The 16,867-nt window shown below is 44.4% G+C and overlaps 2 protein-coding genes across 3 annotated transcripts in view; both read left to right on the top strand.

Annotated features, from left to right (window-relative positions):
• LOC139759807 (KICSTOR subunit 2-like) overlaps positions 1-16,867 on the top strand; it is a 100,780-nt gene that overhangs the window by 20,706 nt on the left and 63,207 nt on the right. For both annotated transcript variants that reach the window (XM_071682283.1, XM_071682284.1), the window contains exon 3: positions 421-561. In XM_071682283.1, the coding sequence (XP_071538384.1) occupies positions 421-561 (141 nt within the window). The remainder of the gene's footprint in view (positions 1-420; positions 562-16,867) is intronic.
• On the top strand, positions 462-15,238 carry LOC139759808 (uncharacterized). The gene is made up of 2 exons (XM_071682285.1): positions 462-2,105; positions 12,740-15,238. The coding sequence occupies exon 2, from the start codon at positions 14,515-14,517 to the stop codon at positions 15,112-15,114; it is 600 nt and encodes a 199-aa protein (XP_071538386.1). The 5' UTR covers positions 462-2,105; positions 12,740-14,514; the 3' UTR covers positions 15,115-15,238.

Raw genomic sequence — 16,867 nt, 5'->3', positions numbered from 1 at the left:
TATATGCACTTGGAAATAATTCTCTGACATCATATAGAATGGATTTTCTGAGAGGTGTTTGTAGAATTTGAAGGAATGTATAGACTGAAGAAATTACTGTGTGTGTGGCTGCTTGAGCTGCCCAGCAGAAGGGCAAGAGTACAGAAATGTATTTAATCCTGGAGATGTTGAGGTATTGTAGGAATTTAAGGAGAATGACTGTTACCAAACATATTCATATCAGGCAGATGTCATGGGAAGATACAGATTCCATAGTAATAAAGTGAAGAACTACTTCATGAGGAAGGAAATATGTATTTTGTTAAGAAATGGTATAAGACATCTAGTTATGAAATTATGTGAGATCCATCCTGTAGGAAGCATTGTGAGAACATAATTAGCAATAACTTTTCATGTTTCTAAAATATGTGATCCTTTTAGGAAAAGGAGCGTGACATGAGTCGATGCAATGGGTCTGCTTTATGGCAGTCGTTGCTGAATTGTGTTGGTCAGATGGCAGTTGCTGAGAAACTCTACATGAATCTGTCTTTCCTTACTCCAAAAGGATTTTTAAGAAAAGAAGCAAGTATTATTATTTGTATTTTCACTGTTTAGTGCTCATTAATTTTTGATGACCCATACATATTGCTTCTAGAACTGTCATAATCTTGTTTGTAATGGTAATAATGAAGAAGAGGAGATTAAGGATGCCTTCTAGAGAGAACGTGAAAGAACAAAGAGGATGGAGACCCAGGGAAGAAAATATATGTAATAGTTGACTTGAATAAAAAGATGTACAGAGTGGAGAAGGGAGTGATAGATGCATATGTGATCCTAAGTGCAAATGAGAATAGTGAATGAATGTACAGGAAATGTGCATCAACAGGCATGAATGCTGGAAATAGATTTATTAACATAGAATGTTGATTAACACATCTTGCACAGACACTTGAATGATGGGATACACAAAAGCAGAAGTAATTTGATTTTCCTAAGGAGTTTGATTGTGTACATGATATATGCTCTTGGAGAAGTTTGGAAAAGGGTTTGTAAGATCATGCAGTAGTAATATATATGTTAGCCTTTTATTGTACTGCGGTTGGTATAGGAATAGAAATTAAAAAAGATGAAAAGGATTAGAGTGAAAAAAGTAGAACTGAAAGGTTTCAGTTACCATCCTGGAGAATTGTAAAATGTTAAGAGGATTTGAGAGGTTATGTGGAAGCTGTTTGAGACTGCAATGTTGGAGACTGCTTGGAGGTTGTGCAATACAGCATGAAGAGGACGTGAAAAGAGAGGTATAGTATGGTGGAATGAATATTTCAGAAATTTGGTGGAGGAGGAAAAGAGAGTGTGAATGAAATAAAATGTCAGAAAATAGCTATGAATGGAGGGCAAAGAATGTACAGTATAAAGCTCTTAACAGAAAAGCTAAAAGAATGGTATTATCTGTAAGAGAAAAGCAAATGAGGAACTCAGAAGAGGAATTACTCATAACAGTGTAACAAATTCTGACTTTTTTTTTTTTGTTCCTGGCTAATGTGTTATTTTCTAATTGATTATATCTAAAAAGTATTAGTCAGATGAGGTGACCGGATTGGCAAAGGAGGAGGACAGAGGGACGGGCTACAACACATGGGATGGAAGGAGGAGGACAGAGTGATGGGCTACAACACACAGGATGGAAGGAAAATAGCTATTATTCCCTTGAAATGCTGCTTTCGTGATCAGGACAGTGATATTTTGATATTTACTTATTTTTCATAGTATTCCAGATAGATCCAATACCGAGTGGATGATATAGAACTTTCTAGAAGTTTTCATTGATATAAATCGTAGAGTAGATATAAGGGCCTTAAGCAAATCAGTTCAGTTTAGATCAAGCTACCTAAGTGAATACATATACATACATTTTTCTGAGATGACATCTAGAAGCTGCAAGAATCTGGCAAATGCATATTGCTGTCAGCGGCCAATTTATCAAAACAAGAGTGAAAAAGTACTCCATAGCAGCCTCAGCTAAGATTTGCAAGGCCTACAAGGCATATTTCAGTATGCCTGTCTGGAATCAAGATAAATTTGTAGCACCTCATTTCACCTGCGAGCACTGGAAAAAACTCAGGAAGGTAAGTAGACAATTGTTACTCTGTGGATGGTGGATTTTATGTTTTAACTTTTTGGAATTGTTAAAATTTAAGAAAATTTATTTTGAATTTTCTTGCATTTTCAGTGTTATTGAAAAAAACATCAGTTATGTTGAGGGAATCTCTTACACATTAGTCATGGGTGTAATAAATTTATAGATTATATTCTATTATTGAACTTTGTCGCTGTCTCCTGCATTAGCGAGGTAGCGCAAGGAAACAGACAAAAAAATGGCCCAACCCACCCACGTACACATGTATATACATACATGTCCACACGCGCACATATACATACCTATGCATTTCAACGTATGCATATATATATATATTTTATATTTATTTATTTTGCTTTGTCGCTGTCTCCCGCGTTTGCGAGGTAGCGCAAGGAAACAAACGAAAGAAATGGCCCAACCCACCCCCATACACATGTATATACATACACGTCCACACACGCAAATATACATACCTATACATCTCAATGTACACATATATATACACACACAGACACATACATATATACCCATGCACACAATTCACACTGTCTGCCTTTATTCATTCCCATCGCCACCTCGCCACACATGGAATACCATCCCCCTCCCCCCTCATGTGTGCGAGGTAGCGCTAGGATAAGACAACAAAGGCCCCATTCGTTAACACTCAGTCTCTAGCTATCATGCAATAATGCCCGAAACCACAGCTCCCTTTCCACATCCAGGCCCCACACAACTTTCCATGGTTTACCCCAGACGCTTCACATGCCCTGATTCAATTTACTGACAGCACGTCAACCCCGGTATACCACATCGATCCAATTCACTCTATTCCTTGCCCGCCTTTCACCCTCCTGCATGTTCAGGCCCCGATCACTCAGAATCTTTTTCACTCCATCTTTCCACCTCCAATTTGGTCTCCCACTCCTCCTCGTTCCCTCCACCTCCGACACATAGACACATATATCCTCTTGGTCAATCTTTCCTCGCTCATTCTCTTCATGTGACCAAACCATTTCAATACACCCTCTTCTGCTCTCTCAACCACACTGGTTTTATTACCACTCATCTCTCTTACCCTTTCATTACTTACTCGATCAAACCACCTCACACCACATATTGTCCTCAAAGATCTCATTTCCAACACATCCACCCTCCTCTGCACAACCCTATCTATCGCCCATGCCTCGCAACCGTGTAACATTGTTGGAACCACTATTCCTTCAAACATACCCATTTTTACTTTCCGAGATAATGTTCTCGCCTTCCACACATTTTTCAATGCTCCCAGAACTTTCACCCCATCCCCCACCCTGTGACTCTCATCCACTTTCATGGTTGCATCTGCTGCCAAATCCACTCCCAGATATCTAAAACACTTCTTTTCCTCCAATTTTCCTCCATTAAAACTTACCTCTCAATTGACTTGTCCCTCAGTCCTACTGTACCTAATAACCTTGCTCTTATTCACAGTTACTCTCAGCTTTCTTCTTTCACACACTTTGCTAAACTGAGTCACCAGCTTCTGCAGTTTCTCACCCAAATCAGCAACCAGCACTGGATCATCAGCGAACAACAACTGACTCACTTCCCAAGCCCTCTCATCCACAACAGACTGCATACTTGCCCCTCTCTCCAAAACTTTTGCATTCACCTCCCTAACAACCCCATCCATAAACAAATTAAAAAACCATGGAGACATCATGCACCCGTGCCTCAGACCAACATTCACTGAGAACCAATCACTTTCCTCTCTTCCTACCCATACACATGTCTTGCATCCTTAATAAAAACTTTACACTGCTTCCAGCAACTTAACTCCCACACCATATACTCTTAATACCTTCCACAGAGCATCTCTATCAACTCTATCATATGCCTTCTCCAGATCCATAAATGCTACATACAAATCTATTTGTTTTTCTAAGTATTTCTCACATACATTCTTCAAAGCAAACACCTGATCCACACATCCTCTACCACTTGTGAAACCACACTGCTCTTCCCAAATCTGATGCTCTGTACATGCCTTGACCCTCTCAAACAATACTCTCCCATATAATTTCCCAGGAATACTCAATAAACTTATCCCTCTGTAATTTGAACACTCACCTTTATCCCCTTTGCCTTTGTACAATGGCACTATGCATACATTCTGCCAATCCTCAGACACCTCACCATGAGCCATTGAATATCCTCACCAACCAGTCCACAACACAGTCACCCCTTTTTTTAATAAATTCCACTGCAATACCATCCAAACCTGCCACCTTGCCAGCTTTCATCTTCCTCAAGGCTTTCACTACCTCTTCTCTGTTTACCAAATCATTCTCCCTGACCCTCTCGCTTCGCACACCACCTTAACCAAAACACCCTATATCTGCCACTCTACCATCAAACACATTCAAAAAACCTTCAAACTACTCACTCCATCTCCTTCTCATATCGCCACTACTTGTTAATACCTCCCCATTTGCCCCTTCACCGATGTTCCCATTAGATTTCTTGTCTTATGCACTTTATTTACTTCCTTCCAAAACATTTTTTTCTTATTATCATTATACTTTGTCGCTGTCTCCCGCATTAGCGAGGTAGCACAAGGAAACAGACGAAAGAATGGCCCAACCCACCCACCCCAACCCACCCACATACACATGTATATACATACACATCCACACACGTGCATATACATACCTATATATTTCAATGTATACATATATATAAACACAGACATATACATATATACACATGTACGTAATTCATACTCTCTGCCTTTATTCATTCCCATCGCCACCCCGCCACACATGAATTAACAACCACCTCCCCACACATGTGCGCTAGGTAGCGTGAGGAAAAGACAACAAAGGCCACATTCATTCACACTCAGTCTCTATCTGTCATGTATGATGCACTGAAACCACAGCTCCCTTTCCACATCCAGGCCCCACAGAACTTCCCATGGTTTACCCCAGACGCTTCACATGCCCTGATTCAGTCCATTGACAGCATGTCAACCCCGGTATACCACATCGTTCCAATTCACTCTATTCCTTACACGCCTTTCACCCTCCTGCATGTTCAGGCCCCGATCATTCTAAATTTTTTTCACTCCATCTCTCCACCTGGAATTTGGTCTCCTACTTCTCCTTGTTCCCTCCACCTCTGACACATATATCCTCTTGGTCAATCATTCCTCACTCATTCTCACCATGTGACCATACCATTTCAAAACATCCTCTTCTGCTCTCTCATCCACACTCTTTTTATTACCACACATCTCTCTTACCCAATTATTACTTACTCGATCAAACCACCTCACACCACATATTTTCCTCAAACATCTCATTTTCAGTACATCCACCCTCCTCCGCACAACTCCATCTATAGCCCACGCCTCGCAACCATATAACATCGTTGGAACCACTATTCCTTCAAACATACCCATTTTCGCTTTCCGAGATAATGTTCTCAACTTCCACACATTCTTCAATGCTCCCAGAATTTTTGCCCCCTCCCACACCTTATGATTCACTTCCACTTCCAAGGTTCCATCCACTGCCAAATCCACTCCCAGATTTCTAAAACACTTCACTTCCTCCAGTTTTTCTCCATTCAAACGTACCTCCCAATTGACTTGTCCCTCAACCCTACTCTAGTGGGTTATCTTCATAGATTCCCAATTAGTTCAATTGGGCCGTGCAGGAAGTACTAACTACTTTTCTAATTCAAGACTGTGCTTCTCTTTTGGAGTTACGTTAACTACACAAAAGGGGTGGATGTCGGTAAGCGACCTACGACTACATGTAGATAGTGAAGGAAGTGTTTAATTGAAGTAAGGTCGTATGGATAGAACAAGTGGAAGATTAAGATCAGACTGCTGATAGCATAGGCGGAAGTAAGTAGGAGATGGCAGAGAGATGATGGTTCGGCTATTTAATATAAACAAACCTTACCGAACCTGAAGCACAGTGACCTCCTGGCACCGCTCAACCTTCCAGAACGGCCTGTCGGTCGGGAGCAATGGGCAACCCTGCCAAGGCGTCCACCGCCCGCCCGACAACCCGCCCCTCAGGAACTGGTACCTGCCCGGGAGCCACGGGAGAGTTGACTAATCCCGCACACCCTATGCCACAAAGGGGAGAGACCTTCGACCTGCCCGACGGCCGACACCAGATGTTCGAGGCAGGCCCGACTATGTTACCCTGTGCTCTTGGACCACATTCGGTAGAGGGAATGCGTCCAGGTTAGGGCTTTGACACTGCACACCTCTAGGTCCCGGTGTGTCAGCCCTAGCCCAATGAGAGCACTCGCACTCTCTTGACACCATGCACCTCGCCAGTTGACAGTGGCTGATGTTAGGTGCACGGTGTCTTTGCCGGTTAAATCCCGTACGCCCTGTAGGACTTCCGGGGTGCCGTAATAACTGCACTTATGCCTGTGTGCAGTTGAGAGTGCGAGGTGGACACCAGAGACCTGGCCATCTATTATCCAGGCCTCTGTACCTTTGGAAGCCACGATGTCCGGCTTCCGAAAGGACCCTGCAATAGGGATGCGAGGCTCACAGACCACTTGGTACCCCTCTTGTCTCAAACGCCCGGCCAAATAGGCACAGATGTTATCGTGCCGTCTGACACGACCCCCATGGGTACGAGGGCACATCTGAGCGATGTGCCCCAGTGTCCCAGGTTTGTGACAGGTGTCACAGAGGCCGTTGATCTCGGGCCGGCCTCTGGACGCCCTGGCTGGGGTCGGCAGCGCGCCTATCCTGACTTGGATGGCCTTCACATAATCAGAACCGGACATGAAACGGTTCCCGCTGGTAACCCACCTGCTGACCTGAGGCACGGCCGCAGATGGAGCGAGAGCCGCCCCGTCGACAGTACTGATTAGGTTGGACCTCCATGCGTTCAGGCGTTCGAACTTGTTGCCCGCCTGACGACCAGCAATGCGTGCGGGTCCGGCCCAGCGCTGCAGTTTGCTCATAACTGCAGGCTCCCGAACTGCCGCATGAATCACCGGGTCGGTCGAGGTGAGCAGCTTTTCGAACCGCGTCTGTTTATTCAGACGGACGGTCGAGACAAAGTCTGGTATACCCAAGCCCCCATCTCCTGTAGCCGAGTGAAAGTATGCGCAAGGCACGTCATGGCTTAGACGGAGCCAGCGGCGTACAGCCACTCGCACCTGCCTGTCCATACGTGCTAATTGCGTCTTATAGACTTCACCAAGCACCAGTCGATGGTTGAGCTTGGGCACCAAGTGTCCCACAAGCAACGCAACCCTTTGCTGAGGTTTTAGAGGGGCTCTGGTGATGTTTAGGAGCCCCTCTTCTAGCAGGGCGCCGTAGGACTTCCGCCGCCCCTTAGACCCAACCAAGATGCCGAGGTACTTGTACTCGTCCTCAGGACTCATGGAACCGACAGCGCTGCCCAAGACTTGGAATGTCCTCTGTTGATTGACATACCAAGTCTTGCGTTTGCCGTCGACTTCCATGCTGAGGGTACGGCACTTTCCCGGGTTGACTTGAAGTCCACCCCCCGCGAGGGTCTCAGCCATTACATCAATTGCCTTTTGGAGGCCAGTGGGCGTCTGTGCTACCAGAACCAAATCATCAGCAAATGCAAGTGCTGATACCCGTTGGTCACCCAATTTCACTCCCACGCCTGTCTCTTTTACCCTTGTGATTCCCTCGTCAATCACAAGGTTAAAAAGGATAGGCGATAAGGGATCACCTTGTTTGACCCCACGCGTCATATTCACCTTTCCTGCATCATCATCGCTTCCTTCAATATGGGTGAAGGCCCGGTCGTACGACGACATTATATATGCCCTGACAGCGGCAGGAATGCCTTTCCGCGACATGGCCCGCTCGATAGTGTTATGATAAACACTATCGAATGCTTTTGCCATGTCGAGGAATGCCAGGTGCACACCGTGGGCGTGTGCCCGCGCACGACCGGCGATCGCATCTAAGATCGTGAGGTTCTCAAGACATCCGTCCATGGGGACGAATGCCTTTTGAGCCTCGTCGATCTTGATGAGGCGTGTGATGCGGCTGCTAAGGATCTTATGTAGCAGACGGACTAAGACGCACGAGATGGTAATGGGTCTGTAGTCCTTCGGTTCAGTGGGATTAGGGACTTTGGGTATTAGCACTGTACGATTTGCTTTCAGTGGCTCTGGTAGGTTGGACGTAGCCAACCAAAGGTTAAATGTCTTGGCGAGAATTCTCGGGGGGATGGACTTCAGTAACCTTGTCGACATCCCGTCAGGTCCAGGGGCAGATGTTCGAGTGGTCTTGAGGTGGTGTGCTACCTCTCCTACGGTGACAACCTCTGCTAGTTGTCCACTTTCTGGGTCATAGTCGGTGATGGCACGTGTATCGGGCTCAGACGGCCGGGAGAAGAGGGCCCCCCAAAAGGGGATGAGGCGATCTGGCCCAACCGAAGTTGGCGGTACCTCCCAGTCACCTTTCAAAACTTGTCCAGCGGCCAAAGACCTATTGTCATGATAGAGTCTCTGTATTCTACGGTATTGTTCGCGTCTAAGTTTGTTTCCTCGCAAGGGAAGCTCCTCCGCTTGGCGTGCAGGGCCAGAGCCCGCTCGCTGTCTTGAAACTCCTCCTGCACGATTCGGACGGTCATTGGGTGAGCGGCAGGAGTTTACCACATGGGTGGCATGCTCTGCGGCTCCCCTGATGGCGGCAAGGCTGTCACCACGACGCAGATGGTCGATGGCTCCATTTAGGATGTCCTCGCCCCACGATATTGTTGCGGGGCCAGGTCCTAAAGAGTCAAGATATGTGACAGTCTCCGCCACAAAGGAAGCAATTGACTGGGGCTGTTGGGGTACCCGCGGGGCCGCGGGGACGGTTAAAACCGTGGGAGGGATGTACGTCTCACCACTGGAATCCGCTCCCACGGACATCCCTGTCCGCGGGGCATCTTCCGATCTGCTGCCCCGCGGTGTGCTTCCAGTTGCGGCTGGGACACGCCTCATACTTGGCTCCCCATCCGTCACCTCACCTTCGTCGTCCTCGTGTACCGGATTGAGATTCAAGATCAGCTCCTGAACCCTGGTCTTATAAGACGCTTTGCGTCGGAGACCCTTGATCGAGTCAACGGACCTAGACGGAACAATTTCCCGTAACCGCTGGTTCAAGCCCTGTCCGGCAACCAACAAGGGACCAGCTGCCATCTCGGCCTCAGCCCTAGCGAGGAGCTCCACCTCCTCGTCGGACCATCGAGCCTTCGATATCACGTGCCTGGTTGCTAGCTCCTGATGGAAGGAGCTAGCGTGTGCCTGCCTCTCGTGGACCCTACGGCCCCGAAAGCTGGCAAAGGTCCTCCCACAATGTGGGCAAGTGGGTGAACGGTCGTCGTCCGCTCCCACGTGGCAACCTACTATACCTAATAACCTTGCTCTTATGTACATTTACTCTCAGCTTTCTTCTTTCATACACTTTACCAAACTCAGTCACCAACTAATGCAGTTTCTCACCCGAATCAGGCACCAGTGCTGTATCATCAGCAAACAACAACTGACTCACTTCCCAAGCACTCTCATCCACAACAGACTGCATACTTGCCCCTCTTTCCAAAACACTTGCATTGACCTCCCTAACAACCCCATCCATAAACAAATTAATCAGCCTTGGAGACATCACACACCCCTGCTGCAAACCAACATTCACTGAGAACCAATCACTTTCCTCTCTTCCTACATGTACACATGCCTTACATCCTCGATAAAAACTTTCCCCTGTTTCTAACAACTTGCCTCCCACACCATATATTCTTAATACCTTCCAAAGAGCATCTCTATCAACTCTATCATATACCCTCTCCAGATCCATAAATGCTACATACAAATCCATTTGTTTTTCTAAGTATTTCTCACATACATTCTTCAAAGCAAACACCTGATCCACACATCCTCTACCACTTGTGAAACCACACTGCTCTTCCCCAATCTGAAGCTCTGTACATGCCTTCACCCTCTCAATCAATATCCTCCCATATAATTTCCCAGGAATACTCAACAAACTTATACCTCTGTAATTTTAGCACTCACTTTTATCCCCTTTGTCTTTGTACAATGGCACTATGCAAGCATATCGCCAATCCTCAGGCACCTCACCAGGAGTCATACATACATTAAATAACCTTACCAACCAGTCAACAATACAGTCACCACCTTTTTTAATGAATTCCACTCCAATACCATCCAAACCCGCTGCCTTGCCAGCTTTCATCTTCCGTAAAAGTTTTACTACCTCATCTGTGTTTACCAAATTATTCTCCCAAACCCTCTCACTTTGCACACCACCTCAACCAAAACACCCTATATTTGCCACTCTATCATCAAACACATTCAACAAACCTTCAGAATACTCTCTCCATCTCCTTCTCACATCACTACTTGTTATCACCTCCCCATTAGCCCCCTTCACTGATGTTCCCATTTGTTCCCTTGTCTTATGCACTTTATTTACATCCTTCCAAAGCATCTTTTTATTCTTTCTAAAATTGAATGATACTCTCTCACCCCAACTCTCATTTGCCCTCTTTTTCACCTCTTGCACCTTTCGCTTGACCTCCTGCCTCTTTCTTTTATACATCTCCCAGTCATTTGCATTATTTCCCTGCAAAATCATCCAAATGCCTCTCTCTTCTCTTTCATTAATAATCTTACTTCTTCATCCAGCCACTCACTACCCTTTCTAATCTGCCCACCTCCCACGCTTCTCATGCCTCAAGCATCTTTTGCACAAACCATCACTGCTTCCCTAAATACATCCCATTCCTCTCCACTCCTCTTACGTCCTTTGTTCTCACCTTTTTCCTTTCTGTACTCAGTCTCTCCTGGTACTTCCTCACACAAGTCTCCTTCCCAAGCTCACTTACTCTCACCACTCTCTTCACCCCAACATTTTCTCTTCTTCTCTGAAAACCTCTACAAACCTTCACCTTCGCCTCCACAAGATAATGATCAGACATCCCTCCAGTTGCACCTCTCAGCACATTAACATCCAAAAGTCTCTCTTTCGTTCGCCTATCAATTAACACGTAATCCGATAACACTCTCTGGCCATCTTTCCTACTTTCATACGTATACTTATGTATATCTCTCTTTTTAAACCAGGTATTCCCAATCACCAGTCCTTTTTCAGCACATAGATCTACATGCTCTTCACCATTTCCATTTCCAACACTGAATACCCCATGTACACCAATTATTCCCTCAACTGCCACATTACTCACCTTTGCATTCAAATCACCCATCACTATAACCCGGTCTCATGCATCAAAACTACTAACACACTCACTCATTTGCCTCTCATGATCTTTCATCTCATGCCCAGGTGCATATGCACCAATAATTACCCATCTCTCTCCATCCACTTTCAATTTTACCCATGTCAATCTCGAATTTACTTTCTTACAGTCCATCAGATACTCCCATCACTCCTGTTTCAGGAGGAGTGCTACTCCTTCCCTTGCTCTTGTTCTCTCACTAACCCCTGACTTTACTCCCAAGACATTCCCAAACCACTCTTCTTCTTTACCCTTGAGCTTTGTTTCACTCAGAACCAAAACATCCAGGTTCCTTTCCTCAAACATACTCCCTATCTCTCCTTTTTTCTCATCTTGGTTACATCCTTTTTTCTCATCTTGGTTACATCCATACACATTTAGACACCCCAGTGTGAGCCTTCTAGGAGGATGAGCACTCCCCACGTGACTCCTTCTTCTGTTTCCCCTTTTAGAAAGTTACAATACAAGGAGGGGAGGGTTCCTAGCCCCCACTCCTGTCCCCTTTAGTCGCCTTCTATGACACGTGAGGAATACGTGGGAAGTATTTTTCTCCCCTATCCCCAGGGATAAAACATCTTTTTATTTTCCCTAAAATTTAATGATACTCTCTCACCCCAACTCACTCCATCTCCTTCTCACATCACCACTACTTGTTATTACGTCCCCATTAGCCCCCTTCACTGATGTTCCCATTAGTTCTCTTGTCTTTTGCACTTTATTTACCTCCTTCCAAAACATCTTTTTCTGCTCCCTAAAATTTAATGATACTCTCTTACCCCAACTCACTCCAACTCCTTCTCACAGCACCACTACTTGTTATTACCTCCCCATTACCCCACCTTCACTGATGTTCCCATTAGTTCTCTTGTCTTATGCACTTTAATTACCTACTTCCAAAACATCTTTTTATCCTCCTTAAAATTTAATGATAATCTCTCATCCCAACTCCCATTTGCCCTCTTTTTCACCTCTTGCACCTTTCTCTTGACCTCCTGCCTCTTTCTTTTATACATCTCCCAGTCATTTGTAATATTTCCCTGCAAAACTCATCCAAATGCCTCTCTCTCCTCTTTCACTAATAATCTTACTTCTTCATCCCACCACTCTCCACCCTTTCTAATCTGCCCACCTCCCACGCTTCTCATGCCACAAGAATCTTTTGCACAAGCCATCACTGCTTCCCTAAATACATTTCATTCCTCTCCCCTTCGCCCTCCCCTTATGTCCTTTGCTCTCACCTTTTTCCATTCTGCACTCAGAATGAATGTATAATTATTTTTCACAATCACAATTTTATATTGTTCTTTTGCAGGATGATACAGAGGGGAAAAGAAAACCATGAAGTTCGCTATCCCAAGAATTTGGTGGGTACCTACTGAACACTCAAGCAATTGCTACTGCATGGTGGACCCTTCCAAACATCAGACTGGCAAGACTGCACCTGCTATAATGTGTCCGGACCTTCCATCACCCATTGCCCTGGTGTCACGTGGCCCTGAGCTTCCCCTACCCTTTCTTCTAGAGAGAGAGAGCAGCTGTCGTCAGAACAGACTAGCAAGTTAGAGGGGAGGAAGACATTGTAGGTCCAGATTACAATTTCAAAGTTTCAACCGAGGAGAGAAACCTATATTACCCCAATTCAAAAGACCTCAACGACATGGTCTCACTAAGCCCAGTGACAAGCTTTTGACGTCTAGGCTCGAGCATTGGAACTTGTTGGATGAAAGTGTGCAGATCACAGATCATAGGAAGTATCATCTAGATTTTCCAGCTTCTCCAACTGTTAAGATGGACTCTGCTTTTGCCACAATGCAACCAGTCTGTTCAAGACAATCAAAATTGCCTGTAGCCCAAACGAGTGGCATCTCTTTATTGACAGCCCATCCAGGAGCCTCAAAGCCACGCTGATCCATAAGAGGAACTAGTACCCATCTCTTCCCCTGGCTGGCATTGTGCCCCTTCAAGGAAGAGTATAACAGTGTCAAAACCTTGTTAGATTCCTTGAAGTATGATGAGTACAGCCTGGAGGTCATCAAAGACTTCAAAATGGTGGCATTCCGGATGGGTCTCCAAGATGGTTTACCATGTTTCCCTGCTATCTTTGCTTTTGGGACAGCAGGAACACAGCAGCGCATTACCACAGGGGGGACTGGCCACAACGGACTGAATTCTCAGTGGGGATGAACAGCATCAAGTGGGAACCACTGGTGGACCCCTGGAAGGTGCTGGTGCCACCACTGCACATACAATTAGGCTTTATGAAACAATTTGTCACAGCTCTAGATAAGGAGTCTGCAGCTTTCAAGTACCTTCAAGATTTTTCCCAAAGCTGTCTGAGGCAAAGGTTAAAGACAGGGCCTTTGTCATACCACAGAAAAAGATCCTGGAGTGCAAGGAATTCCTCAAGAAGCTCACTAAGAAGGAGAAAGCTGCTTAGTACAACTTTGTTGCATTGGACTAGGTCTTCCTGGGCAATCACAAGGCTGAAAACTATGTGGAGCTGGTTGAGACTATGGTGAAGAACTACAGCAAGATGGACTGCAGGATGTCCCTCAGAGTCTATATCCTTGATGCTCATCTTGATAAACTAATAGTTTCAAAGAGAACATGGGAGTGTATTCAGAGGAGCAAAGTGAGCTCTTCCACCAGGACATATTGGACTTTGAATGCCACCACCAAGGAACATAAAATGAGAACATAATGGGAGATTATATTTGGTGTCTGATTTATGAAAGTGATTTACAGTACAGTTGTAAATCTCAAAAAATTACTCACTCCTAAATCTTTTGTTATCATTTTTGTTTAACATTAGTGTAAATACACATTAATTTTGATTCATCTATTGTTTTTCTGACTTTATGTGAATAAAAATGGGCAGATTCACCTGTTGTCCAATTAGAAATAGAGAAATTTCAAAATATCACTGTCCTGGTCACAGAGGCAATAGTTGAAGGGAATGATAACCTTTTCCTCTGCTTTTTATGCATAAGCAATTAGGAAATAACACTTACTACCCAGAAACAGCTTGGAGGTCATCAAAGACTTTAAAATGGTGGCATTCCTGATGGGTCTCCAAGATGATTTACCATGTTTCCCTGGTATCTTTGCTTTTGGGACAGCAGGAACATGGCAGTGCATTACCACAGGGTGGACTTGCCACAGTGGACTGAATTCTCAGTGGGGATGAACAGCATCAAGTGGAAACCACTGGTGGACCCCCGGAAGGTGCTGATGCCACCACTGCACATACAATTAGCCTTTATGAAACAATTTGTCACAGCTCTAGATAAGGAGTCTGCAGCTTTCAAGTCCCTTCAAGATTTTTTCCCAAAGGTGTCTGAGGCAAAGGTTAAAGACGGGGTCTTTGTCATACCACAGTTAAAGATCCTTGAGTGCAAGGAATTCCCCAGGAAGCTCACTAAGAAGGAGAAAGCAGCTTGGTACAACTTTGTTGCAGTGGGCTGTGTCTTCCTGGGCAATCACAAGGCTGAAAACTATGTGGAGCTGGTTGAGATTATGGTGAAGAACTACAGCAAGATGGACTGCGGGCAGTCCCTCAGAATCTATATCCTTGATGCTCATCTTGATAAACTGATAGTTTCAAAGAGAACATGGAAGTGTATTCAGAGGAGCAAAGTGAGCTTTTCCACCAGGACATATTGGATTTTGAATGCCACTACCAAGTAACATATACTGAGAACATGATGGGAGATTATGTTTGGTGTCTGATTTATGAAAGTGATTTACAGTACAATTGTAAATCTCGAAAAATTACTCTCCTAAATCCTTTGTTTTCACTTTTGTTGAACATTAGTGTAAATACACGTTAGTATTGATTCATCTATTGTTTTTCTGACTTCATGTGAATAAAGATGTGCAGATTCACCTGTTGTCGAATTAGAAACAGGAAAGTATCAAAATATCTCTCTCCTTGTCACAGAAGCAAAATTTGAAGGTAATGATAACCTTTTCCTCTACTTTTTATTCATAAGCAATTAGGAAATAACACTTACTACCCAGGGACAGCTTGGAGGTCATCAAAGACATCAAAATGGTGGCATTCCTGATGGGTCTCCAAGATGATTTACCATGTTTCCCTGGTATCTTTGCTTTTGGGACAGCAGGAACATGGCAGCGCATTACCACAGGGTGGGAACTGGCCACAACGGACTGAATTCTCTGTGGGGATGAATAGTGTCAAGTGGGAACCACTGGTGGACCCCCGGAAGGTGCTGATGCCACCACTGCACATACAGTTAGGCTTTATGAAACAATTTGTCACAGCTTTAGGTAAGGAGTCTGCAGCTTTCAAGTACCTTCAAGATTTTTTTCCCAAAGCTGTCTGAGGCAAAGGTTAAAGACGGGGTCTTTGTCATACCACAGATAAAGAAGATCCTGGAGTGCAAGGAATTCCCCAGGAAGCTCACCAAGAAGGAGAAAGCAGCTTAGTACAACTTTGTTGCAGTGGACTGTGTCTTCCTGGGCAATCACAAGGCTGAAAACTATGTGGAGCTGGTTGAGATTATGGTGAAGAACTACGGCAAGATGGACTGCAGGATGCCCTTGAGTCTATATCCTTGATGCTCATCTTGATAAACTGATAGTTTCAAAAAGAACATGGGAGCAAAGTGAGCTCTTCCACGAGGACATATTGAACTTTGAATGCCACTACCAAGGAACATATAATGAGAACATGATGGGAGATTATATTTGGTGTCTTGAAAGTGATTTACAGTACAATTGTAAATCTCAAAAAAAGTTACTCACTCCTAAATCTTTTGTCATCACTTTTGTATAACATTAGTGTAAATTCATGTTGATTTTGATTCATATATTGTTTTCTGACTTTATGTGAATATAAATGTGCAGATTCACCTGTTGATCAATTAGAAATAGGGAAATTTCAAAATATCACTATCCTGGTCACATAAGCAAAATATGAAGGGAATAATAGCCTTTTCCTCTACTTTTTATGCATAAGCAATTAGGAAATAACACTTACTACCCAGGAACAAAAATTTTGTTACAGTGGAAGTTAAGGAGTAACAAACTAATCTGTAAGATGTATGGAAGTAGTAGAAAGGTTTGTGTAAGTTTATTACACTTTCTGAGAGATTCCTTGAAAGGGATGGGGAGACTATTTTGAGGGAGTGGCTGGAGATGATGATGAGACATTTCTATTTGTACAGTAGGAGAGAGATAAGGAGAAAGAAAAATAGATTTTATACAGATGAAGATATTGAAGACATTACAATGGAGGAAGTAAGAAGAGCAATAAAGCTGGCAAAGAATGGAAGAGCTGATGGCACTGTTGAAGAATAGAGGTGAACCTGGAAAGCGGGCATGGAATCATGGAAAAGCAGTCAGGTACCTGATGACTGGGCAAAGCCAATCAGTGTTCTACAAGTACATCGGTAAATCCCTGTACCTGTTTTAGCTG

This window comes from Panulirus ornatus, chromosome 34, assembly GCF_036320965.1.
Source record: "Panulirus ornatus isolate Po-2019 chromosome 34, ASM3632096v1, whole genome shotgun sequence".
NCBI classification, from domain to species: domain Eukaryota; kingdom Metazoa; phylum Arthropoda; class Malacostraca; order Decapoda; family Palinuridae; genus Panulirus; species Panulirus ornatus.
This window is presented reverse-complemented; position numbering and strand designations above follow the sequence as displayed.